Here is a 24,624-nt window from a genome sequence, read left to right as displayed (position 1 = left end):
CCGCAGCAACAACTTCCGGCGAGCTCGTTGCGGGGTGGGGGGATGGGGACGCGCTACAAGTCCCCGGAGGCCGCGCGCGGCGGAAGTAGGCTCGCGTCACGTGTCGCGCCGGTGGAGCGGCGTACGTCGCCAGAAGGGAAGTAGGTCCTACGGCGGCTCTGCTCGGCTGCTGGGCGAGGTGGCGGGCGGGGGTTTGCCGCCGGTGGAGGCCGCCGCGGGGCGCCCGGTGAGTTCTGGGGAGCGCTCCGTGCGACGCGGCGCGGGCTCGCCCGGTGCCCTTTCCTCTGTCCGCCGCGGCGCGACGCCCCTCGGCTTTGGAGTGACAGGCCGGGCCCGCTGCTGGGCCGACGGAGGGGGCGGGATGGACCCGGGGACCCTCAGCTAGAGTTGAAGTTCAGACACACGAGGACCAGTGTTTAGTACGAGGATGGCCAGGCAGGTGGGACGTGCTGACACGCAGCGGCGCGCCTGGGTCTGGTTCCCACCTGAGAGGGCGGCTTTGTTTGTTGCCTCTGGCGGCCCTGCCCGCGGCCGGGCTGGCCCGGAGTCGGGAGCGGAGCTGGAGGCCGCCGGGGCGGGGGCCGGCCCGGGCCGGCGCTCGCCTGGCTTCGGGGTGGTCCGACCCGTCTCCCACGGTGTCGTTCCCGATGAACTCTTCGTGGAGCAAAACACTGGGTTTTAAGTTTTGCTTTATTTTTAAATCACCTTCTAGGGAACTGGTAATGCTTTGATGGACCACCTGTGCGATTAGGTCATTTACGTAGAGGCGGGCACCTAGGAGCACGGGATTGAGAGCCAGAATTTGAACTCTCTCTCTCTCTCTCTCTCAGATTGAGATATGGCCCCTATAGTGTTAGGCGTTACTGTGATGGTTCAGCATGGTGTGGTGCTGCCCCTGGCCACTATGCCAGCTGTCCCTTCCCAAGGAAGGAGTGGGGCAGGAGTGTCAGGCGACCCCCCTCCTGCATGTCTCGGAAGAGGAGTCCTTCCTGTTCCTAGTAAAAGGTTTTACCCCCCAGGAAGATGTTACCGAGTTCAGCGAGCTCCCCGCTGCAGGGGAACGGAGCCCTGAATTCCAGGGATGCAGCGAGACACACGGCGGGGGCGAAGCGCTACAAATACCTGAGAAGGCTTTTCCGTTTCCGGCAAATGGACTTCGAGTTTGCTGGCTGGCAGATGCTCTACCTGTTCACTTCCCCGCAGAGGGTCTATAGGAACTTTCATTACCGAAAGCAGACGAAGGATCAGTGGGCGAGAGACGACCCGGCTTTCTTGGTGCTGCTAAGTGTCTGGCTGTGCGGTAAGTGTGCGCTGGTCTGCAGTTGAAAAGGCAAATTGAGCGTGTGCTCGGACTTGCCCTTTGGGGACTCTTTTGTTGTAAACTGTTGTGGGTCGGAATTTGGGTTCCTTTAAAGCTGCTGCCTCTTTTCTGTATTCTTCCTGGTTCTAAAGGGCCCAAGCCGTTGCCAGAGTAAGCCGTTACCTGGGAACATGAAAAAGCGGAGGAACGGAGGCTCTCGGTGCCTCCTAACCACTGTGATAAATACCTCCGTCCCCAAAGGCAAACTTACTGTGAACAGGAAGGAACGTCAAGGTTGTAAATTGCTGTTCACCATCAGGGAAATGCAGAGGGGGAGTTGTAGAAACACTGCTAGGAACTTGAGAAACTACTTTTAAGTTCTTCGGTAGTGTAGGGCACGTCTTTGGGGTGTTGAAGTGTGAGGTTTTTCTCACCTTTAACTGAGAAGCTGGGCCACCCTGGTGAAGCACAGACCGACGAGGTCCTTCTTGGTAAGCGAGATAGCTCAGTGGCCCTTCCATGTTCCACGTTGGTCTGCATTTCTTAATCCCATAGCACACATCTTGGGAGTTTTGTTTTCATGTCTCTCTCCCACTGGACGGAGGGCATCTGGAGGTGCAGGGGCTGTGTCCAGTATCCCCAGAACCTTGCAAAGTGCCTGATGAATCTTGTAAATCTTTCTTTCAGTGTCCACTGTAGGATTTGGCTTTGTGCTGGACATGGGATTTTTTAAGATGATAAAGCTGCTCCTTTGGGTTGTGTTCATAGATTGTGTGGGTGTTGGTCTTCTCATCTCAACTCTAATGTGGTAAGTACCATACCTTTGATTCATCAGATACTGCTATAGGGCTTCCTTTAGGCCTTGCTTCACAGGTACAGTAGCCGATGAAAATGGAAACAAGATAGGTGAACTGAGAGCCTCCATTTTGACTACCAAGATTGGTGCGACCTGCCTCTTGTGTCTACCTGTATCAGAAAATACTCTAAAGTATGGTCTATATTGTCAAAGTGCATGCAGCAAATAAGTGAATTGATGATTATATCATACTGACAAAATTCCTGATTTTGCAAAAATATTATGCAGTTAGCCAAAAGTTGTCTGGATGATGGCTTATTTTTCTGCTTCATTTGTCAGTGGGTCACCACTAAATGTATAAGATCCTAGAAGGTGATGTTACTTTTAGTTTTTGGTATTAAATGTAGCACACTTGAAAAAAACGATTTTTTTCTCATTAAATTTTTGGTTCTTTCCTACTGAGGGAGAAACACACACACAGAAATGTTATTCGAGGGTTCTCAGTCTGACTTTGTCTAGGTTTAGTTTAACAACAAGTGTACTGAATGTAAATCTGGTGTTTGGTTTTTTATTGTTCTCACAGATACAGGGCTTCTGTGTGAAGGGAATGGATGTGGTGGTTGAGCTTTGAAGTGGGCCTGTGGTTGAGTAGGGCTGGTGATCAGTGTATATCAGAGAAACCAGTATGGAGCATTTTAGTCACGGAGACATCTGGGTTCAAATGCCAGCTCAGTCATTTACTAGGTAACTCTTAGTCCCAGACTCCTCTTTTGTAAAATGGAATTATCTATTTTGTAAGATATTTGAGAAGATTGTGATAGGAAAAGCACCTGGCTTATAATAAGTGCTCAATAAATGGAAGTTCTCAATATTCTTAAACTAGATTCTGAATCTGTAAAACTTGTGAAGATACCAACCTTTTATTTTCCTTTATAACTTCTGACTAGTACAGTAGAGATTTTGTATGTGCTAGATAGTCAATAAATTGTTATTCTAAAATTCTAAAATCTGGCCTAAAAGTAATGCTGCTAATGTAAGTCACATATTTATTGTCAGAATATCCATGGAGAATATGGTAAATGGAAAAATAAAATTTATTTATTTTATAAATAAATACTCTTTCAAAGGAATAGTTTGTAGCAGGCATTCTGCATGAATGCACTGACTGGAGGGCCACAGAAACCAAGTCATCCTGGAGTTTAGTACCTTTGGTATGACTCTGAATGATATTGTAAGTTAAAATGACTTGCTATGTTTTTGACAACCTACATTATCTTGTGAATGGTGTGAGGAGCTAAAAATACGAAATGATAATTGTGGTCATCCCACAGGAACCAACATGAGGAAGTGTTTGGGGAGTGATGGGATCAATGATTTCTAGTACCAACTGGAAAAACATAGAAATGTGGACAGCATACTAGGTCTGAGAGTATAGGGTGACACTGAATGACTAGTGAAGACTTGTGATCTGCAAATAATGACAAATTATTTACTTCTTCCATTATTAATTTCTTCTTCCTTTCCTATTTGGGTGCCTTTTATTTCTTGTTTTATTACTGTGACTAGGACTTGCAGTACCCTGTTGAATGTAAATGGTGAAAGCGGACATCCCTGTCTTGTTCCTGATATTAAGGGAAACGTTTTTAATTTTTGCCCATTGAGTATGATGTTGGCTGTGATTTGTCATATATGGCCTTCATTAAGTTGAGGTATGTTCCACTTTGCTGAGAGCTTCTATCATAAATGGATGCTAGATTTTGTCAAATGCTTTTTCTGAATTTATTGATACGATCATGTGATTTTTATCCTTTGTTTTGTTTATGTGGTGCATCATGTTAACTGATTTGTGGATATTGAACTAGCCTTCGATCTTGGGAATAAATCCTAGTTGATCCTGGTGTACGATATGATCTTTTTAATGTATTGTTGAATTTGGTTTGCTAATATTGATTTTTGTATCTATGTTCATCAAGGATATTGGCTTATAATTTTCTTTTTTTGTAATGTCTTTCTCTGGTTTGAGTATCAAGATAATGCCGGCTTTTAAAATGAGCTTAGGAGCCTTCCTCTTTAATTTCTTAGAATAGTTTGAGAAGGATAGGTATTGAATGATGGCTAAAATTCACCTGTGAAGCCACCTGGTTCTGTGCTTTTGTTGTTGGGAGTTTCTATTAATACTGATTCAATTTTGTTAATAGTTATTGGTTTATTCATATTTTCTGGTTCTTCTTGACTTAGTTTTGGAAGATTGTGTGTTTCTAAGACTTTATCCATTTCTTCCAGGTTGTCCAATTTGTTGGCATACAATTGTTTGTAGTATTTCCTTATAATCCTTTGTATTTCTGTGGTGTTGGGTGTCACTCCATTCTTTTTTTTTTTTTTATTTAATTTATCTTTATTGTGGAAAGTATTACACATGTCCTCTTTCTTTCCCCATTGACCCCCTCCACTCCACACCTGCCTCTCCCAGGCCTTCACCACACTACTATCTCCATGGGCTACGAAATATGCATATAAATGCCCCAGTTAATGTCTCCCTACCCCCTACTTCACCCCTGAACGATGCTTCTTAAGCTGACTCTTATTAGAGAGATACTTTTTTTTTAAATTAAATCTTTATTGTTCAGATTACATTTGTTCCTCTTTTTTTCCCCCCCCATAATTCCCCTCCTCCCAGTTCCCGCCCCACCCTCCGCCCTCACTCCCACCCACTGTCCTCATCCATAGGTGCACGATTTTTGTCCAGTCTCTTCCCGCATCTCCCATTCCCCTTTCCCCCCCAAGAATAGTCAGTCCATTCCCTTTCTATGTCCCTGATTCATTATAATCACCAGTTCATTCTGTACATCAGATTATTTATTCACTTGATTCTTAGATTCACTTGTTGATAGATGCATTTTTGTTGTTCACAATTTGTATCTTTACCTTTTTCTTCTTCCTCTTCTTAAAGGATACCGTTCAGCATTTCATATAATACTGGTTTAGTGGTGATGAACTCCTTTAGCTTTTCCTTATCTGTGAAGCTCTTTATCTGACCTTCAATTCTGAATGATAGCTTTGCTGGATAAAGTAATCTTGGTTGTAGGTTCTTGGTATTCAGCACTTTGAATATTTCTTGCCATTCCCTTCTGGCCTGCAAAGTTTCTGTTGAGAAATCAGCTGACAGTCGTATGGGTATTCCCTTGTAGGTAATTGAGTCTCTTTCTCTTGCTTCTTTTAAGATTCTCTCTTTGTCTTTTGCTCTTGGCATTTTAATTATGATGTGTCTTGGTGTGGTCCTCTTTGGATTCCTTTTGTTTGGGGTTCTCTGCACTTCTTGGACCTGCAAGTCCATTTCTTGCACCAGGTGGGGGAAGTTTTCTGCCATTATTTCTTCAAATAGGTTTTCAATATCTTGCTGTCTCTCATCTTCTGGCACCCCGATAATTCTGATATTAGTGCGCTTGAAGCTGTCCCAGAGGCTCCTTACACTATCTTCGTATTTTCGGATTCTTTTTTCATTTTGCTTTTCCGGTTGGGTGTTTTTTGCTTCTTCGCATTTCAAATCTTTGGCTTGATTCTTGCACTCCTCTGGTCTGCTATTGGGTATAATATTCTTTATTTCAGTCTGTGTATGCTTAATTTCTAGTTTCTTTATCGTAGCATCGAGGGTCTCATTAGTTTTCGTGAGGCTCTCCTCAAGTTTATTGCAAGCCCTCAAAATTGCGTTTTTTAGCTCTATATCCTCCATTTCTGTCATGTTTTTTTGTCTCCGCATTTTTTATGCTTTCTTGGTGCACCCCCTTATGGTCTTTGTGCGCAGTCTTGTTCTAGTTAAGCCTTGATTGTTGTAGTTAATACTAGAGGGATTTGACCACAAGGCCGACTGGCTGTGAGAATCAGCTCTGTCTGCCCGGAAAACTTCTGTCCTCTGGGGAGGTGCTAATCTAGCCTTTGCCTGAGGCTATCGGCAAATGGCTCTGCGCAGGGCTTGGGCGGGGCGGGATCAACAGGGTGGGCAAAGGGAGCAGTTATGGCTGCTCTCAGTCCCTTTCCCAGAGGCTCTGCTTCTCAGGACCCCGGCAACCGCTGCAAACCTTGGAGAGAAAGCTGCCCTCAGATTCCAACTGATGCCAGACAATCCCGCTTCTCCCGTTTGAGTCTGAGTCCCTAGAGACTCGCCCGGATCTGGAGCTCAGAGTCTGAGACTCCCTCCTGATTGAAAACGACAACCGCGCCCTCAGCCACCAGCCCGCTTTGCGCGCGCACCTCCACACCTTTAAATTTTCCACACTGCGCCTCGGAGCCTCGGAATGCTGTTGTCTTTCCTTCTAGTTGAAGAGTCTCTCCTCAGCCAGCCTTCCTGTGGTTCTGGGTGATGTCCGTTCCGTCTTTTAGTTGTATTTTTGAAGTGGTTGTTTGTGGCAGCAGTCTCCGGTGTTTACCTATGCCGCCATCTTGGTGGTCCTCCTAGAGAGATGACTCCTCTTTCATTTATAATTTTATTTGGGTCCTCTTTTTTAATTAAATTTACTGGGATGACATTACTTAATAAGATTATATAATTTTCAAGTACATTTCTGTGATACATGATTTGTATATTGCATTGTGTGTCCACCACTCAAAGTCAAATCATCTTCTGTCATCACATATTTGGCCCACTTTACCATTTCTGTCCCCCCACTCTCCTTCCCTCTGGTAACCACAATACTGTTGTCTGTGTCTGAGTTTTTATTTGTTTTTCTTATTTGTTCATTTGTTAACTTTCAATTTATATCCCACATATGAGTGAACTCATATAGTTCTTTTTCTGAATGGCTTATTTTACTTAGCATGATATTCTCAAGATCCATCCACATTGCAAATGGCACTATTTCATCCTGTCTTATGGCTTAGTAGTATTCTATTGTATATATGTAACACATCTTTTTCCATTCACTTAGCTAAAGGCACTTTAGTTGTTTCCATGTCTTGGCCACCATCAGTAATGCTCCAGTGAACATAGGGGTGCATATATCTTTGCAAAGAAATGTTTTCAAAATTTTCAGGTAGATACCCAGAAGAGGGGTTGCTGGGTCATATGGTAACTTTATTCTTAATTTTTTGAGGAATTTCCATACTGTTTTATTCTTTTAAAAAAAAATTATGTATATTGTTGAAAGTATTACATATGTCCTCTCTTTTCCCCCATTGACCCCTTCTAGCCTGCCCCCCTGCACCTCGCCCCAGGCCTTCACCAACCTGTTGTCTATTTCCATGGGTTATGCATATATGCATACAAGTTTTTTAAGTGGTCTTCCCACCCACCCACCATCCCCCGCCTTCCCTCTGAGATTCTATAATCTGTTTCATGCTTTTATATCTCTGTATCCACTCAGTTCATCAGTTTATTTTGTTCATTAGATCCCACATATGAGTGAGATCATGTGATACTTGTCTTTCTCTGACTGACTTATTTCACTTAGTGTAGTACTCTCCAGGTCCCTCCCAAAGAGTAAGGGATTCTTTTTTACTGCTGCATAGTATTCCATGGTATAAATGTACCACAGCTTGTTTATCCACTCCTCTACTGATGGACACTTGGGCTGTTTCCACATCTTAGCTACTGTAAATTGTGCTGCTATAAACATAGGGAAATTGTGCTGCTATGAACATAGGGGTGCATACATTCTTTCTGTTTGGTGTCTCAGGTTTATTAGGATATATTCCTAGAAGTGAATCAATGGGTCAAATGGCAGTTCCATGTTTAATTTTTTGAGAAAACTCCATACTGTTTTCCACAGTGGCTGCACCAGTCAGCATTCCCACCAGCAGTGTACTAGCGTTCCCTTTTCTCCACATCCTCTCCACACTTGTTATTTGTTGATTTGTTGATGGTAGCTATTCTGACAGGTGTGAGAATGGTACCTCATTGTTATTTTGATTTGCATCTCTCAGATGATTAGTGACTTTGAGCATCTATACTAATAAAAGCCTAGGTGGCCCTCGCGCCCTCACATCATCACAAGATGGCCGCCCCCATGTCATCATTAGATGGCCTCCCCCACATCATCACAAGATGGCCAGCAGGGGAGGGCAGTTTTGTGGGAGATCAGGCTGGCAGGGGAGGGCAGTTGGGGGCAACCAGCCTGGCAGGCAAGGGCAGTTGGGGGCAACCAGGCCAGCAGTGGAGGGCAGTTGGGGGCATTCGGGCTGGCAGGGGAGCAGTTAGGCATCAATCAGGCTGGCACGCAGAAGCGGTTAGGGGCAATCAGGCAGGCAGGCAGGCAGGCGAGCAGTTGGGAGCCAGTGTTTCCGGATTGTGAGAGGGATGTCAGTCGTACATCCTCCGAAGTGTCCCATATTGGAAAGGGTGCAGGCTGGGCTGAGGGACACACCCCCGCCCCCCAGTGCACGAATTTCATACACTGGGCCTCTAGTCTAAATAATAAAAGCTCAGTATGCAAATCGACCAAATGGCCGAACAGTGGAACAACTGTCCAGATGACCTTCCAGACGAAGCCGGGGCTGTGAGGGCCAAGGCAGCCAGGGTTGCAATGGCCTACTCTTGCACAAATTTTGTGCATTGGGCCTCTAGTTTTTTCATATGTCCTCTTTGGAGAAGTGTCTATTTAGGTCCTTTGCCCATTTTTTAATTGGATTGTTTGTCTTCCTTTTGTTAAGTTGTATGAGTTCCCTATATGTTTTTTATATTAATCCTTTATCAGATGTATCATTGCCAAATATGTTCTCCCATACAGTAGGCTCTCTTTTCATTTTGTTGGTGGTTTCTTTTGCTGTGCAGAAGCTTCTTATTTTGATGTAGTCCCGTTTGTTTATTTTTTCCCTTAGTTTCCTTTGCCTTAGGAATACATCTGTAAACATATTGCTACGAGAGATGTCTGAGATTTTGCTGCCTATGGTTTCTTGTAGGATTTTTATGATTTCACAACTTATATTTAAGTCTTTTATCCATTTTGAGTTTATTCTTATGTATGGTATAAGTTGGTGGTCTAGTTTTTTGTTTTGTTTTGTTTGTTTATTTTGCACGTATCTGTCCTATTTTCCCAACACCATTTATCAAAGAGACCCTTTTGACTCCATTGTATGCTGTTGCCTTCTTTGTCAAATATTAATTGAGCGTAACAGCTTGGGTCAATTTCTGGGTTCTCTGTTCTGTTCCACTGACCTATATGCCTGTTTTCTGCCAGTACTAGGCTGTTTTGATTACAGTGGCTCTCTAGTACAGCAGTTCTCAACCTGTAGGTCGCGACCCCTTAGGTCACAGGGGTTGCCTAAGACCATCCTGCATATCAGATATTTACATTACGATTCATAACAGTAGCAACATTACAGTTATGAAGTAGTAACGAAAATAATTTTATGGTTGGGTCACAACATGAGGAACTGTATTTAAAGGGCCAGAAGGTTGAGAACCATTGCTGTAGTATAACTTGAAATCTGGTATTGTGATTCCTCCAACTTTGTTTTTCTTTCTCAAAATTGCTGCAGCTATTAGGGGTCTTTTTTGATTCCATATAAATTTTTGGAGTATTTGTTCTAGCTCTGTGAACTATGCTATTGGTATTTTAATAGGGATTGCATTGAATCTGTAGACTGCCTTGGGTAGTATGGACATTTTAATGATATGGCTGTGTTTCTCTATTTCTTCTTCTTACACCAGTCTCTTTAGCATTTGTTGCAATTCTGGGTTGGTGATGATAAACTCCTTTAGCTTTTTTTTTTTTTTTTGGTCTGGGAATATCTTTATTTCATCTTCAATTTTAACTGATGGCCTTGCTGAGTAGAGTATTTTTGGATTCTGGGCCTTCCTATTAATTATTTTGAATACTTCATGCCATATCCTTCTGGCCTTAAGTGTTACTGTTGAGAAATCAGCTGACTGTCTAATGGGAACTCCCTCCTGTGTTACTTTCTGTCTCTCTGTTGCTGCCTTTACTTTTTTTTTTGTCTTTAATGTTTGCCATTTTAATTATGTGTGTAGCTGTGGGTCTCTTTGGGTTCATCTTGATTGAGACTCTCTTTGTCTCCTAAACTTGTGTGACTTTTTCCTTCACCAAGTCAGGAAAGTTTTGTGTCATTATTTCTCTGTTCCTCACATTCTTCTCCTTCTCATATCCCTATGATGCAAATGTTGTTACATTTCATGTTGTCTGAAAGTTCCCTTAAGCTACCCTGCTTTTTAACTTATTTTTCTGTTTGATCTGTAATTGTGTGTTTATTTCTACCTTGTTTTCCAAATCACTGATTCAGTCCTCTGCTTCATCCAATTCACCTTTAGTTCTCTCCTGTGTATTCCTAATGTCAGATATAGTATTCTTCATGTCTATTTCTTTTTTTTTTTTAAATATATTTTATTGATTTTTTACAGAGAGGAAGGGAGAGAGATAGAGAGTTAGAAACTTCGATGAGAGAGAAACATCAATCAGCTGCCTCCTGCACATCCCCTACTGGGGATGTGCCCGCAACCCAGGTACATGCCCCTGACCGGAATCGAACCCGGGACCATTCAGTCCGCAGGCCGACGCTCTATCCACTGAGCCAAACCGGTTTCGGCGTGTCTGACTATTTCTTGTTTGTGGTTTCATTTTCCTTTTTTATGCTTTTTTGGTTCCCACTAAGTTCCTTGAAATTCTAAGTTCCTTAAGCATCTTTTATAACCATTACTTTGAACTGTGTTTGATAAGTTGTTCACCTCCATTTCATTTAATTCTTTTTTCTTTTCTTTTTTGGAGATTCCTCCTTTTCTTTCATTTGGTGGTTTATTTTTGTCTCCCAATTTTAGCTGTCTCTTTGTGTTTGTTTCTGTCTATCAGAGCTACTATGCCTCCCAGTCTTCATGGGATGGCCTTATGTAGAAAGTGCCCTGTTGGACCCAGTGGTGCAGTCTCTTTGATTTCCAGAGCTGGATAGTCTAGCAGTGTCCCCCTCGTATGTGTTATTTGGGCTCTCTTATTGTAATTTGGTCTCATTTGTTGATTTCCTGTTTGTGGATGGGATTTCCTCCAACTTGCAGTAAGGCTCAACCCTAGCTACAGGTGTTATATAGGTGGTGAGAGAACAAAGCAAGACCAAATAGAAAACAACTCGAAATCAAAACAAACAACAAGAAAGGCTAAAAAATAAAATAAAAAGATAGCTGTAAAGTAAAAATAAAACGAATACTAAAAGACATGAGAGCAAATAATTAGAGGGTGTAAAAAAAAAAAAAAAGAACCAAAGAGGATGTGGAAGCAAAGAAGGAAAAGAATTTAGTCCAATTCAGAAAGCCAAGAGACATATGAAAACATGCTCAAAGTCACTAATCATCCGAGATGCAAATTAAAACAACAATGAGGTACCATCTCACACCTGTCAGAATGGCCATCATCAACAAATCAACAAACGACAAGTGCTGGAGAGGATGTGGAGAAAAAGGAACACTTGTGCACTGCTGGTGGGAATGCAGACTGGTGCAGCCACTATGGAAGGCAGTATGGAGGTTCCTCAAAAAATTGGAAATGGAACTCCCATTTGACCCTGTGATCCCACTTCTAGGAATATATCCCAAGAAACCAGAAACACCAATCAGAAAGGATATATGCACCCAGATGTTCATAGCAGCACAATTCACCATAGCTAAGATCTGGAAACAGCCTAAGTGCCCATCAGTAGATGAATGGATTAGAAAACCGTGGTACATCTACACGATGGAATACTATGCTGCTGTTAAAAAGAAGGAACTCCTACCATTTGCAACATCATGGATGGAACTGGAGAGCATTATGCTAAGTGAAACAAGCCAGTCAATGAAGGAAAAATACCACATGATCTCACTCATTCATGGATAATAAAGACCATTACAAACTTTTGAACAATAATAGATACAGAGGCAGAGCTGCCTCAAACTGATTGTCAAACTGCAGTGGGAAGGCCAGAGAGAGTTGGGGGGCAGGAGGGAGGGGAGTAAGAGATCAACCGAAGGACTTGTATGCATGCATATAAGCATAACTAATGGACATAAGACACTGGGGGGTAAGGGAGGGTAGGGGTTTGTCAAGGGCGGGGGGGAAAAAAGGACACTTATGTAATGCCCTTTGTAATACTTTAAGCGAAAAATAAAATTAAAATAAATAAATAAATAAATAAATAAATAAATAAAAGAAAAGAAAAGAATTTAGTCCAGCCGAAACCGGTTTGGCTCAGTGGATAGAGCGTCGGCTTGCGGACTGAAAGGTCCCAGGTTCGATTCCGGTCAAGGGCATGTACCTGGGTTGCGGGCACATCCCCAGTAGGAGATGTGCAGGAGGCAGCTGATCGATGTTTCTCTCTCATCGATGTTTCTAACTCTCTATCTCTCTCCCTTCCTCTCTGTAAAAAATCAATAAAATATATTTAAAAAAAAAAAAGAATTTAGTCCATTTACATTGAAAGTAATTTGGTAGACTAAGAATTAAAAAGAAAGGAAAACACAAATAAATGAAATAATTATTACTTTAAAAAGTAATGATGAATACACTAAAATTTAGAATAGGAAAAGAATAAATGGAAAAGTTAAAAATAACAATATAAAAAAGGAACAGAGAAAGAGGAACAAAATAATAAAATAATAAAAGGAAAGAAACAAGAGATATGAAAGAAAAAAGAAGAGAAAGAAAAAAAATACCCTTGGATCTGCTGTGTGTGGAGCATGCTGGATTTTGCTCTGATATTGTTGAATCTCGCCACTTGGTCTGTTGATCCTGGGCCACCCAGGAATTTCTCTGGTACAGACAGATAGATGTGAGTCATGGTCTCTGCCTGGTCCTTGGCAACCTGACTGAAGCCTGATAGGCAGAGCCCCACGTAGTTCATCAGTGGGAACGCCATAGCCCAGAGGCTGGGTCTGGCTGGGGTCTCACAGTTGAATACCCCTGTTCTGAGTTATCTCTTCCCCCCATGGAACTGTACTCTGCGGGGCTACCATGGTGTTGGCCAGGATGGTTTGAGCAGACTTGTGCTGGGTATAGTGCCTCTAGATCAGGGGTGGGCAAACTTTTTGACTCGAGGGCCACAATGGGTTCTTAAACTGGATCGGAGGGCCGGAACAAAAGCATGGATGGAGTGTTTGTGTGAACTAATATAAATTCAAAGTAGACATCATTACATAAAAGGGTACGGTCTTTTTTTTTTTTAGTTTTATTCATTTCAAACGGGCCGGATCCGGCCTGCGGGCCATAGTTTGCCCACGGCTGCTCTAGATAGTAGGAGAGTGGGCAGGCACTTCCTCTCCTTCAATGCCTCCGTTCTGCCTGGCTTGCTGGCAGGGCACCCCCTGGCTGCCATCTCAAGCAAGGTGGGATAAAAGCAAAATCAACCACAACAAAAAAATTGATTAAAAAAGAGTCAGCCTTTTTTGGCACTCCAAACTTTCAGCATTGCCCAGGTTCCAATCAAATATCTGAGTCTCCTGCACTACCAGAGTCAGCTGCAGCATACACATTTGCGGCCCATAGTCGGGTCACTGCAAGGCAGATCAGAAGCAGCCGTTCTGCAGATGCACTTTAGGTGGGCAGGGCTGACCCTCCTTCCTGGGTCCTACTGTCTCGTTCCCATCCTGCTCCCTGCCAAGAGGTCCTCCAAGAAATAAAGGGTCCCTCAGACTCAATGCTGGGGGTGTCCTCCAGTCCCCTCTACTGGCCTTGAGTTCTGCTGCATGGCCTAGATCAGTGCAAACTTACCAGGTGGGAGGATTGGTTCGTCTCCACCACAGGCACTCCTGGCTCACCCACAGATCCACAGCTTTTTCATTCTCCATCTATCCCTTGGTTCTAGCAGTACCCTGACCTGGGTAGTTACAGTCTCCTCCCTGGCTAACAGTTCATTTTCCACCCCTGACTTCTGGTGGTAGGGTTGCAGGGCTTGTGGTGCTTACGGCATTACTCTGAGCTGAGGCAGAGGCGCTCCAAGGCCACTATTTTCTTGTTGATTATTTTGTCTGGATGATCTATATATTGAAGTCAGTAAAGTGTGAAAGTCCCCTACTATTATTGTAATACTGTCAATCTCTCTCTTTATGTCTGTCAATATTGTCATTTTTTAAAGTAATTTGGTAGGTATATTATTTTATCAGTTGTTTTCTGATTTTTAAACTACAAAAACAATCAGAAAACAACTGGTCTCTGGTCCTTTCCTAGTCTCTTGCGTTCAAGAAGTATGATGATGATTTTCTATAGTGTTGTGTTTGGAATCCTTTCTCTTTATTTTGCATACATCTCTTGTAGATATTTGGTTTGTGGTTAACCATATACCTAGTTATAGTTATAGCAGGCTATTTCAGTTTGATTATCACTTAATTCTGAACACATTCTATAATCACTACAATTTTTACAACCCCCATGTTTGTTTTGACATTACTTTTTTCTTCTTTTGCATGTGTATTCTATTTATTGTTGTAATTCCTACTTTGTCTTTTAACCTTTGTACTAGCTTGCTTGATCCACAGTTTTAACTGTTGGCCTTTTTTGTTTTTTAATTTTTATTGATTTCAGAGAGAGGGGGAGAGATAGAAACATCAATGATGATGAGAATCATTGATTTGCTTCCTCCTGCACACCCCACACTGGGGATTGAGCCCACAACCCAGGCATGTGCCCTGACCGGGAATTGAACCTGGGACCCTTAGTCCGCAGGCCAGTGCTCTATCCACGGAGCCAAACCAGCCAGGGCTGGGCTGGTCTTTTATCTTAAAGAAGTCCCTTTAATATTTCTTGTAATACTGGTATTGTGTGGTGAGCTCCTTTAGCCTATCTTATCTGGGATACTGTGCTCCTTCAATTCTAAATGATACCCTGCTGGTTAGAGTAATCTTGTAGTAGGTTTTGGTCTTCCATCACATTGATTGTTTTGTGTTGATCCTTTTTGCCTGCTGAATTCCTGCTAAGATATCAGCTGATAGTCTTATGGTGGGGGCGGGGCTCCCTTGTACGTAACTGACTGCTTTTCTCTTGCTATGTTTAAGGTTTTCTGTTTTTAGCCTTTAGCATTTTAATTATGATATGTCTTGATGTGGGCCTCTTTGGGTTTATCTTGTTTGAAACTCTGCACTTCCTGGACTTGTATGTATATTTCCTTTTCCAGATTAGTGAAGATTTCCATTATTTCTTCAACAGGTTTCCAATCCATTTTTTTCCTGTATTCTCCTTCTGGAACTCTTATGGTGTGAATATTGGTGGCCTTAATGTTGTCCCAGAGATCCCTTAAGCTATCCTCATTTTTTAAAATTCTTTTTTCCTTTTTTGCTATACTGATTGGGTATTTTTTTTTTTAAATATATTTTATTGATTTTTTACAGAGAGGAAGGGAGAGGGACAGAGAGTTAGAAACATCGATGAGAGAGAAACATCGACCAGCTGCCTCCTGCACATCTCCTACTGGGGATGTGCCCGCAACCAACGTACGTGCCCTTGACCGGAATCGAACCCGGGACCCTTCAGTCCACAGGCCGACGCTCTATCCACTGAGCCAAACCGGTTTCGGCAAGATTGGGTATTTTTTGACTACATTGTCTTCCATATCACTGATTCAGTCCTCTGCTTTAACCTGATGTTGATTCCCTCCAGTGTATTCTTCTGCAGTTACTGTATTCTTCAATTCTGGTTGGTTCTTGTTTCAGTTTTCCATTTTCCTTTTTATGTTTCTGTATCTATGCTGAAGTTTTCCCTGAGATCATCTGTTCTTCTCTCAAGTTCTTTGCAAATTGTTATAACCAGTGTTTTGAACTCTTCATCTGGTAGGTTGCTTATCGTCATTTCATTTAGTTCTTCTGGAGTTTTGCTCTGCTCTTTTATTTGGGACATGTTTGTTTGTCTCCTCATTTGACTGACCTCTGTGTGTATTGCTGTGTTAGGTAGGAACGCTATGTCTCCTCGTTTTGACAGAGTGGACTTACGTAGAAAGTGTCCTCTCGGCACAGTTCTGCAGTCTTTCTGGTCACCTGAGCTGGTTGCTCCAGGGTTTTCCCCTGTGTGGGTTGGGTGTGCCCTCCTGTTGTAGTTGCTGCTATACCACCACCATGTATTGGTGTTGGCCATCTCTGGCTGGCTGACTATGAGGGCTGGATGTGACTACAGCAGACAAGTTACTAACCCCACAGATCGGGCTGTTGCTTTAGCAGAACTGTGGTGCCAGCCAAGGCTGCTCTTTGGGTGTACCTTTTGTGGAACTGGTTAGGTGGCACTCTGGTGTGGTCTGAAGCATCTACCAGGTTTGTTGGGGCTGGAACTTTGGGGAGGGATTCTGGTGCAGGCCAAGTGGAGCCACCACTAGGCTCAATGACTCTTGTTAGGAGCTGTAAAGCGACCTGCGGTTGTGGTTGGTTGGTTGATTGTGCTGGGCTTGAAGGTGTTTGGGAGAGTCTATACTGCAAACTGAGGCTGCCTGCCTCTTGTGCCTATCTTGTGGCCTTTTAATTGGAACTACAGTGGGGCCTTGACTTACGAGTTTAATTCGTTCCGAGACCGAGCTCATTAAGGAGCTCGTTAACTCAAATTACTCTATCAACTCAATGCAAAAAATCTGAGAGACAGCTGGTATCTCAAAAAACTCGTTAGTCAGGACACTCGTAAGTCAAGGCCCCACTGTACTACATTACAGGCCAAGTCTTGCCTCCACTTATCCCAGGCTTGGGGCCACCTGATGGGAGTTAGAATGTAAGTTGAGGCCGATTTCTCCTGGGGCCGCTTGGGAAGAGCTACAGTGCACAGCAAGGTCCCAGCTGCTGCTTGTTTGGGGTTTACGGAGCTTTGGGCAAGTCTGCAGCGCAAGCCTAGTACAGCCATCACTTGTGTGAGGTTTGAAGGAAAGTCTGCAGTGCAAGCCAAAGCGGGCTGCTTATGTAGAGGAGCCCTCTGAAGAGGCAAGGGCCTGGCGAGCAAGTTGGGTGGGGTCTTAGGGAATGATCAGGACGAGGAAACAACGTTAGTTTATAGAAAGAGTTGGTGCCCACATATGCAGAACTGGTTGGGTGGGAGGAGAGATGAACCGAGGAACAGTGGTGCCAGCCAGTGCTTCCATCCCTGGTGTGAGTTGTCCTGACCCCTGCCGCTCCAGCCCTTACTCTGAAGTTAAATTCAGTTCTTCCCGGTATGTTTCTGGAACTGTTCTGAGTTGCAGCCCCTTCACTAGCTTAAAGAGTATATAAGTTTGTGAGTGAATCTGTGCATGGTCCCTTTAAGAGCAATGCCTAGTGTCTAGCAGCCCTTTGTCTTTGAACACAATCCCAGCTGGTTTGCACAACCAGATATTATAGGGACTCCTCTTCCTGGCACTGGATGCGCTGGTCTTGCGGGTCCAGTGTGGGGCTGAGACTCCTCGCACCTCCACAGCTGACATATCCCTGCCGTTTCATAATTGCCACACTGTGGGTGTGGGACCTGCCCCGTCCAAGTATATGCCCCTCCTACGGTCTTCATGTAGCTGCCTCCATATCGTTAATTATGCCAGTTCTGTTCAGCTACACTTGAAGTGGTTCTCAGTGGTTGTTCTATAATCTAGTTGTAATTTTGGTGTGATCTTGGGAGGAGGCAAGTTCAGAGTTGACCTACTCTGCCAACTTGAGCGTTGGCTGTTTGTTTCCTTTTTTCTGTTTGCTAGTTCATTGGGTGATTTCCACTTCAATGTCTTCCAGCTCACAGACTAATTTTTTTTCCATCAACTAATCTGCTCTTGATTCCCTCTAGTGTATTTTTCATTTCAGTTACTGTTCAATTCCAATTGGTTTTATTTTATATTTTCTATCTCTTTGCTGTTTTCACTGAGTTAATCTATTATTCCAAGTTTGGTGGGTATCCTTAATCAGTGTTTTTTTTAAGTCTTTATCTAGTAGCTTTTCCCCATTTCATTTACTTCTAATTCTGGTCTTTTGTTTAGAACCTATTTTTTGTCTTATTTTGGTTCTTTCGGTTCTTTCTCTTTGTTTCTATGGGTTTGTGTCTTTCGCGGGGCAGCTGGCACTGGAGCGTGCATGTGCTGTCGCGCAAGCATGTCAAACTCAAAGGCTAACACAAGCCAAATAAACAAGGTTTAAGTTTATGTGGGCCACAAAAAAACAAAGCTTCTATTTTCATAGAAATGTGGGTTTATTTCAATAGAGACATAATAGAACATTTTAATAAAAATTAATATTTTTTCTTGAACATTAACTTACCAAACACTGAATAACTGCACAAATTAATAAGCATAACACAAATAAACCTACTTTCCTTGTCCTCCAAAAGTATTTCTGTTGCGCACACCAAACAAGTCAGTCCAAGACTAATGACGTGGAAATCAGCTGCTAGTATTAGTGTAGAGAAATGGTGCGCCTGCACATAAGGCGTGTAAGGGAAATGAGTGCAACACAATTATAGTAATCAGTCATTAGCGAACATTGTAGTTATTAATAATTATAACAGGATGTTGTAAAAATTACGTCATGAAATTTTTTTTTTTAATATTTCTTTATTGATTTCAGAGAGGAAGGGAGAAGGAGAGAGAGAGAGAAACATCAATGATGAGAGAGAATCATTGATCTGCTGCCGCCTGCACACCCCCTACTGGGGATCGAGCCCGCAACCCAGGCATGTGCCCTTGGCCGGAATCGAACCTGGGACCCATCGGTCCACAGGCTGACGCTCTATCCCCTGAGCCAAGCCGGCTAGGGCAAGTCATGAAATTTTTATTAAAATGTTTCTTACATACCTTTATACTGGCTGGGCCAGAAAAATATTCATTGTGCGCCACATGCAGTTTGACATGCTTGCTGTAGAGAGATCAAGGCTCAAACTGCACCAGGGTTGCCTTGGCGAGTTGGTTGGAGTTACCTCTGAGACTCCCCACAGCTCAAGGGGCGTCCCAGAGGCAAGCCACACACACACTCCTCAGACATACTAGGCACCCTGCTCAAGAGCTTTGGGGAGTCCCAGAGGCAAGCCACACTGGGGCTGGGAGCTTGAGTTATAGTGGGTGTTTGCCACAAGGAGGTCCACACCAGGACTGCCTTGGCAGGCTGGTTGGAGCTGTAGCTGGCATGGTCTGTGCAAGTCCCAGGGGCTAGTCATAGAGTGGGAACTACAGCGAGAGCGTGTGTGAGCCACGGGAAGTTACAGGAGCAAACAGTGCTGGGGTCACCTTGTCAGGCCAGCTGGAAGCATGATAGCTGAGGCAGGCCACTGGGAGACCTGTGGACAAGCCAAGGAGACGTGGATCTGACAGTCTTGGCCTGCCTTGCTGGAGTGCCTGGGTCATGGTCCTACCATATATTTCTTAATCCATACTAATAGGCATCTTGCACACAATAGGTCCAAATTCAATCTCTTGCACTCTCCTTCCTGCCCCACCTCAGTCAATATCAGCTTGACCTTCCACATGTTTAAGGCAAAAATCAGTCATCTTTGACATTTTCCCCCCCATACTCCACATCCAGCACCTACAATCCTATTGGTGCCGCCATCTAACTATAGTATGTACCACATGGCCCCACTTGCACTGCTACTACTGTTTACCTCTCTCACAGTAGCCTCTCAACTGGTGTCTCCACTTCCATTCTTGTCCCTGTAGTCTGTTTTCAGAGTGGCAGCTAGAGGAACCTGGTCAAAACAGTGTCTCTCTCCTGGGAAATAGTGATCTCTCATTTCACCCAGAGTAAAATACTGGGTCTTAAAATGGCCAGGGTCTCTGTAAGATCTGGCTCCCCATTTCTTTTCTGGTTTCATTTCCTGCAACACTGCTTACTTGTTCCTGGCACAGTGGTCTCCTCACCCACTCCTCAGACATACCAGGTACCTGCCACCTCCTCTGTACTCAATCTCCTCCACATCTGTGTTGGCCTCGCTGCCTGAAATGCTCTGCTCCAGGTAATTCCCATCACTGCCTTGGGTCGTCACCCAGATGTTACTTTCTTGTGACCATCCTATCTAACACTGCATTTCAACTCTGTATTCTCGATCATTCCCTTCCTTCCTCTCCCTCCTTTCCACTTTCCTTCCTCCCTGAGGACATGTTTTCATTAATTTTTAAAGAGAGGGAGAGAAACATTGATCAGTTGCCTCCTGTATGCACCCCGACTGGGGATTGAACCTGCAACCTAGGTATGTGCACCAATAGGGCATCAAACCTGCAGCTTTCTGTTGTATGGGACAATGCTCCAACCAGTTGAGCACCCAGCAGGGTTACTGTTTCATTCCATAGTACCATCTAACATCCACTTAACATTCTATTGTCAGTTTACTCCCCCTAGATTGAGGGCAGAGATTTTTGAGTTATATTTATTGCTGTATTTCTAGTGTATGAAATAACGCTTGGTACATAGAAGCTAGTCAGTAAACACAGAATTTTTGTTGTATTATAACAGAAATTTTAATTTTGCTCTTCAGGTTTATCTCTAACAAGTATTTAGTGAAACGGCAGAGCAGAGACTATGATGTGGAGTGGGGCTATGCCTTTGATGTGCATTTGAATGCTTTTTATCCTCTCCTAGTCATTCTGCATTTCATCCAACTGTTTTTCATCAACCGTAAGTAGCAGTTACTTCTCAAAATATTTTTTAAATGTCTTCATAGTGTGCAATGAAAAGAGAGTCATTGTCTGTATCTCTTTGGCAGATGTCATCCTAACAGACACATTTATTGGATATTTGGTTGGAAATACCTTCTGGTTGATTGCTATTGGCTATTACATCTATATAACCTTCCTGGGATACAGTGGTAAGTAACTAATTTTTTTGGTTGACTGAAAACATAACAGAGAGGGGGAAGTTGTAACAGTAATAAAATTAGCTTCCTTTTATGGAGCCTTTGTAGGCACTATCTCAAGAACTTTATATGAATTATGTCATTTAATCTTCATAATTATATAATACTAGAGGCCCGATGCACAGTATTTGTGCAAGGAGCTTAGCCCTCACAGCCGCGATTCGTCCTGAAGGTCGTCCGGAAGACAACCGGTCTTATTAGCATATTATGCTTTTATTATTATAGATAGGTTTACTTAGCCCCATTTTTCAAATGAGGAAACAAAGCACAGAGAGATTAAGTTAACATGTCCATGGTCACACATCTCAAAAGTGGCATAGTTGGTTTGTAACAAATTCTGTCATTTCAAGGAACCATGTTAAAGCATATTGGTTATTTCCACGTTACCTACAGGAACCCACAGTTTCCTTTTTCTCCAGGCTTTCAGATTTGAGTTACCAATGGTAGGTTAGAGAGGAAAAGGTTGGTCAGATGAATGGGCATATGAACTTGAGGGCCTCGTTTTCCATTTTTATAATCACTACTAGAGGCCCAATGCATGAAATTCGTGGAAGAGTAGGCCTTCGCTGTTGCGGCAGCAGCTGCCTCGATCCCTCCCTCACAGCAAGGCGGCTGCCTCAATCCCGGGGCTGCAGCCCCAGCTTCATTCGGAAGGTTGTTTGGCTGTTCGGTCTAATTAGCATGTTATGCTTTTATTATTATAGGTTATTATAGATATGGTCTGTAGATGATTCCAGAAAATCAGGCCCAATTTCTGACCTGAGGATATGTTTGCAAATATTGTTAAATCCTGCTATCAGTTCCTTTTTCTTAATATGAGAAAATATTTATGTTGGTTTTCTTTTAAGACATGATCTCCATTAAATAGAGCCAAATACCTCAAATTGTAATACTTGTTTGAGGTATTGGGAATCCTTTCTCCAGTTCAGGGGAGAGGCCTGTGATATGTCATATTGTGATTGGCATGCTGCAGCATTGTGGCTTCTCTAAGTGGGTTTAAAATATATATACATATATATATATTTTTTTTTTCAGAGAGGAAGGGAGAGGGTGAGAGAAACATCAATGATGAGAATCATTGATTGGCTGCCTCCTGAACACCCCACCCTGGAGATGTGAGCCCGCAACTGGGCATGTGCCCTGACCAGGAACATAACCATGACCTCCTGGTTCATAGGTTGCCGCTCAACCAGAGCCATGCCGGCCAGGCTCTCAGTGGATTTTTTATCACTCTTATGGTAACTCCCTGTAGTTTAGGACAGCTTCTTTGAGTATAGGTCAGTTACAATTTGGGGCTTCCTGTATGAGGTATTTAGGTAAGAATGCATGGGGTAGGAAAGGCAAGAAACAAACATGGATTTGGGCACAGATTTGATGTTTGAGTTTCAGCTCTTTGGGACCCTAGTGGAGACCTCACCTTCTACATTGGAAAATAAAATAGCTGGAAATTGTTTTTCCTATTATATTATCTATCTCTGGTACTTAAAGATCAGTGGTTCTCAACCTTCCTAATGCCGTGACCCTTTAATACAGTTCCTCATGTTGTGGTGACCCCCAATTTCATTGTTACAAATTGAACATAATTAAAGCATAGTGATTAATCACAGAAACAATATGTAATTATATATGTGTTTTCCGATGGTCTTAGGCGACCCAAAGGGGTCTCGACCCACAGGTTTAGAACCGCTGTTTAAGATGGACTCTCAGAGGTTTCTGAAGCTGTCACAGGTTTAAACTCACCACCAATTTCATTAACATTTGTGATGTTTATCCTGCGTTCTCAATCTGTCTTAGTCCTGGACTTGCTTCTCGCTCAGCCTTTGTGCTAAAATAACCTCCCTTCTGAGTTTCTTCCCAGTGTGAGGAAGGAGGCAACACAGAACACAGCAAGATTTAGGATGGTTCTGGCTACATAGCTTCATGTTACTGACTGAATGAAATAAATGTTCCTCTTTGGCCCATGTTGTGAAGAGCTGTCTTTCAGGATGTTCATTTATTAGTCACATTACCTTATTTAAAAAGTGAATTTGGATTTGTTTCTTTTCCAGCATTGCCATTTTTGAAAAATACAGTAATTCTTCTCTACCCATTTGCTCCTCTCGTTCTGCTGTACGGGCTGTCACTAGCACTAGGATGGAACTTCACCCACGCACTGTGTTCCTTCTACAAGTACAGAGTGAAGTGAAAAAAGTGAGACTGTTACCTCTTAACTGTGTCAACAGTATTGGTGAAGTGATTTCTTATGAAACTTGTAAATAAACTCTTATTGTAGATATCCTGAAGGTGTAAAGTTTGTGAATTTGAGGAAATATATGTTAGCACTATTGTCATACATTCCTTAAAACTAATTAAATGTACATTTCTATAATAAATATTTTTAAACTAAAGCATGTGTTTTCTTCTAATATTTGCACACAAAATCGCATGAGGAAATTAGGCAAAACTTTTCAATATGAATCCTTTTTGAAGGAGCTTCTTTTTGAAGAACATAATCATATGCTCCCCTTCCCCCACTGTTACAAGGTACTTACTCAGCCTCCGTTTACTACTGGGCTGTATTTTAAACATTTATGTAGGGTAGGGTATATGATCTTAGTCTAACCTTCAGGCCCTAAATATCTTTAAGAGCATTTTCTCTGCTAAAAAACACACTTCTTAGAGTGAGGAGGCCCATGATGGCTGCTCTTAATTTGGGAGCTGAGTAGAGCACATAATGTATGAGTATCTGCATCACACCGAGAACCACTGTCGCAACACCAAGGTTTTCTTTCAAGATTTTCTAAAACCCACATAGAGGATCCACTGCTGTTTTCTAACTGAAAATAGTTCAAATATATTATATCAGTGTTAAAAACCAATAAAATTTGCTTCATGAAGTCTTACCTATTTTTTTATTAGAGGGAATCTTGAATTCAGCATGGATTTTTAAACATCTTTATTTTCAAATATACATGAACGGTGTGGCACAAACAGGGGTGAAAGGCACAGTCAAAAGGACCAGTTATTAACTTATAGCAGCAAATTTGAAAATAATCTTCCTTTGAAAATTTAACAGGTACCTAAAATATTACTACAGGTATTACCCATTCAACCAATGACGACCTTGTAAGGAATATGTACAATACATTAAGGAGAAAAAAAGTGAGTACAACTTGGGAAACGAATTCCTCAGGCAGCTTCTCCAAGGGTACTTCCGGAAACTTCCCCGGATGCGCACACCACCTCTCCTGCAGTGTTCTCAACGAGAAAACACTTTAGTTTCTCATTCCATAAATGAAGCATGATTATTATGTGAATCAGCTGACTTCTAAATCTCCTTAAAAAACACTACTGTCTATACTTAAGAGTATCAAATCTGCTGGCAGTGCATCTTACAGTACTGGCGATATCACCATTTTTAAGGCTCAGAAAATGTATTCAAAAGATGTTTTCATCCCATTTCAGCAAACACTGAGCATTGCAAATAAATCATGAAATGCTACTCACACTTGAGTACCGAACCTGATTCCAGGACAGTTTGCTAGCTACTAAACCAAGGAAGTGCTAGCAGCAAGGGGCACATGCAATAGCTTCCCTAACATCTGAGGACTCCCCACAGCAAACAGACCTAATTTTAGCAGACTTGACATTTTTACTGCAACAGTGACAACACTGGAAATAATAGCACAAAGTACAGTCCATTCAACACACTCTGTTTATTGTCTTGAATGGTGTCTCATAAATTCTGAACTCAAATGCACTGGGGAGTGCCAGGTTGTTCCTGCCCCCGTCCCTTTGAAAGTGACTTACTTAGTGCCCAC

The 24,624-nt window shown here is 42.8% G+C and overlaps 1 protein-coding gene across 2 annotated transcripts; it reads left to right on the top strand.

Annotated features, from left to right (window-relative positions):
- The first annotated feature begins 116 nt into the window (after positions 1-116).
- Positions 117-23,211, top strand: UNC50 (unc-50 inner nuclear membrane RNA binding protein). Of its 2 annotated transcripts, none has more exons than XM_070429880.1 (6): positions 117-226; positions 1,024-1,300; positions 1,988-2,108; positions 20,447-20,586; positions 20,675-20,776; positions 22,873-23,211. In XM_070429880.1, the coding sequence occupies exons 2-6, from the start codon at positions 1,024-1,026 to the stop codon at positions 23,007-23,009; spliced, it is 777 nt and encodes a 258-aa protein (XP_070285981.1). In that variant the 5' UTR covers positions 117-226; the 3' UTR covers positions 23,010-23,211. The 2 variants fall into 2 exon arrangements, with proteins under 2 accessions (XP_070285981.1, XP_070285982.1); XM_070429881.1 differs by having other exon boundaries at positions 119-226; positions 1,020-1,300.
- The last annotated feature ends 1,413 nt before the right edge of the window (positions 23,212-24,624 follow it).

This window comes from Myotis yumanensis, unplaced genomic scaffold (assembly GCF_028538775.1).
Source record: "Myotis yumanensis isolate MYYU_CA2020_CCGP unplaced genomic scaffold, mMyoYum1.0.hap1 SCAF_11, whole genome shotgun sequence".
Classification (NCBI taxonomy): domain Eukaryota; kingdom Metazoa; phylum Chordata; class Mammalia; order Chiroptera; family Vespertilionidae; genus Myotis; species Myotis yumanensis.
The sequence above is the reverse complement of the archived record's forward strand: the minus strand, read 5'-3'. Positions and strand labels throughout refer to the sequence as shown.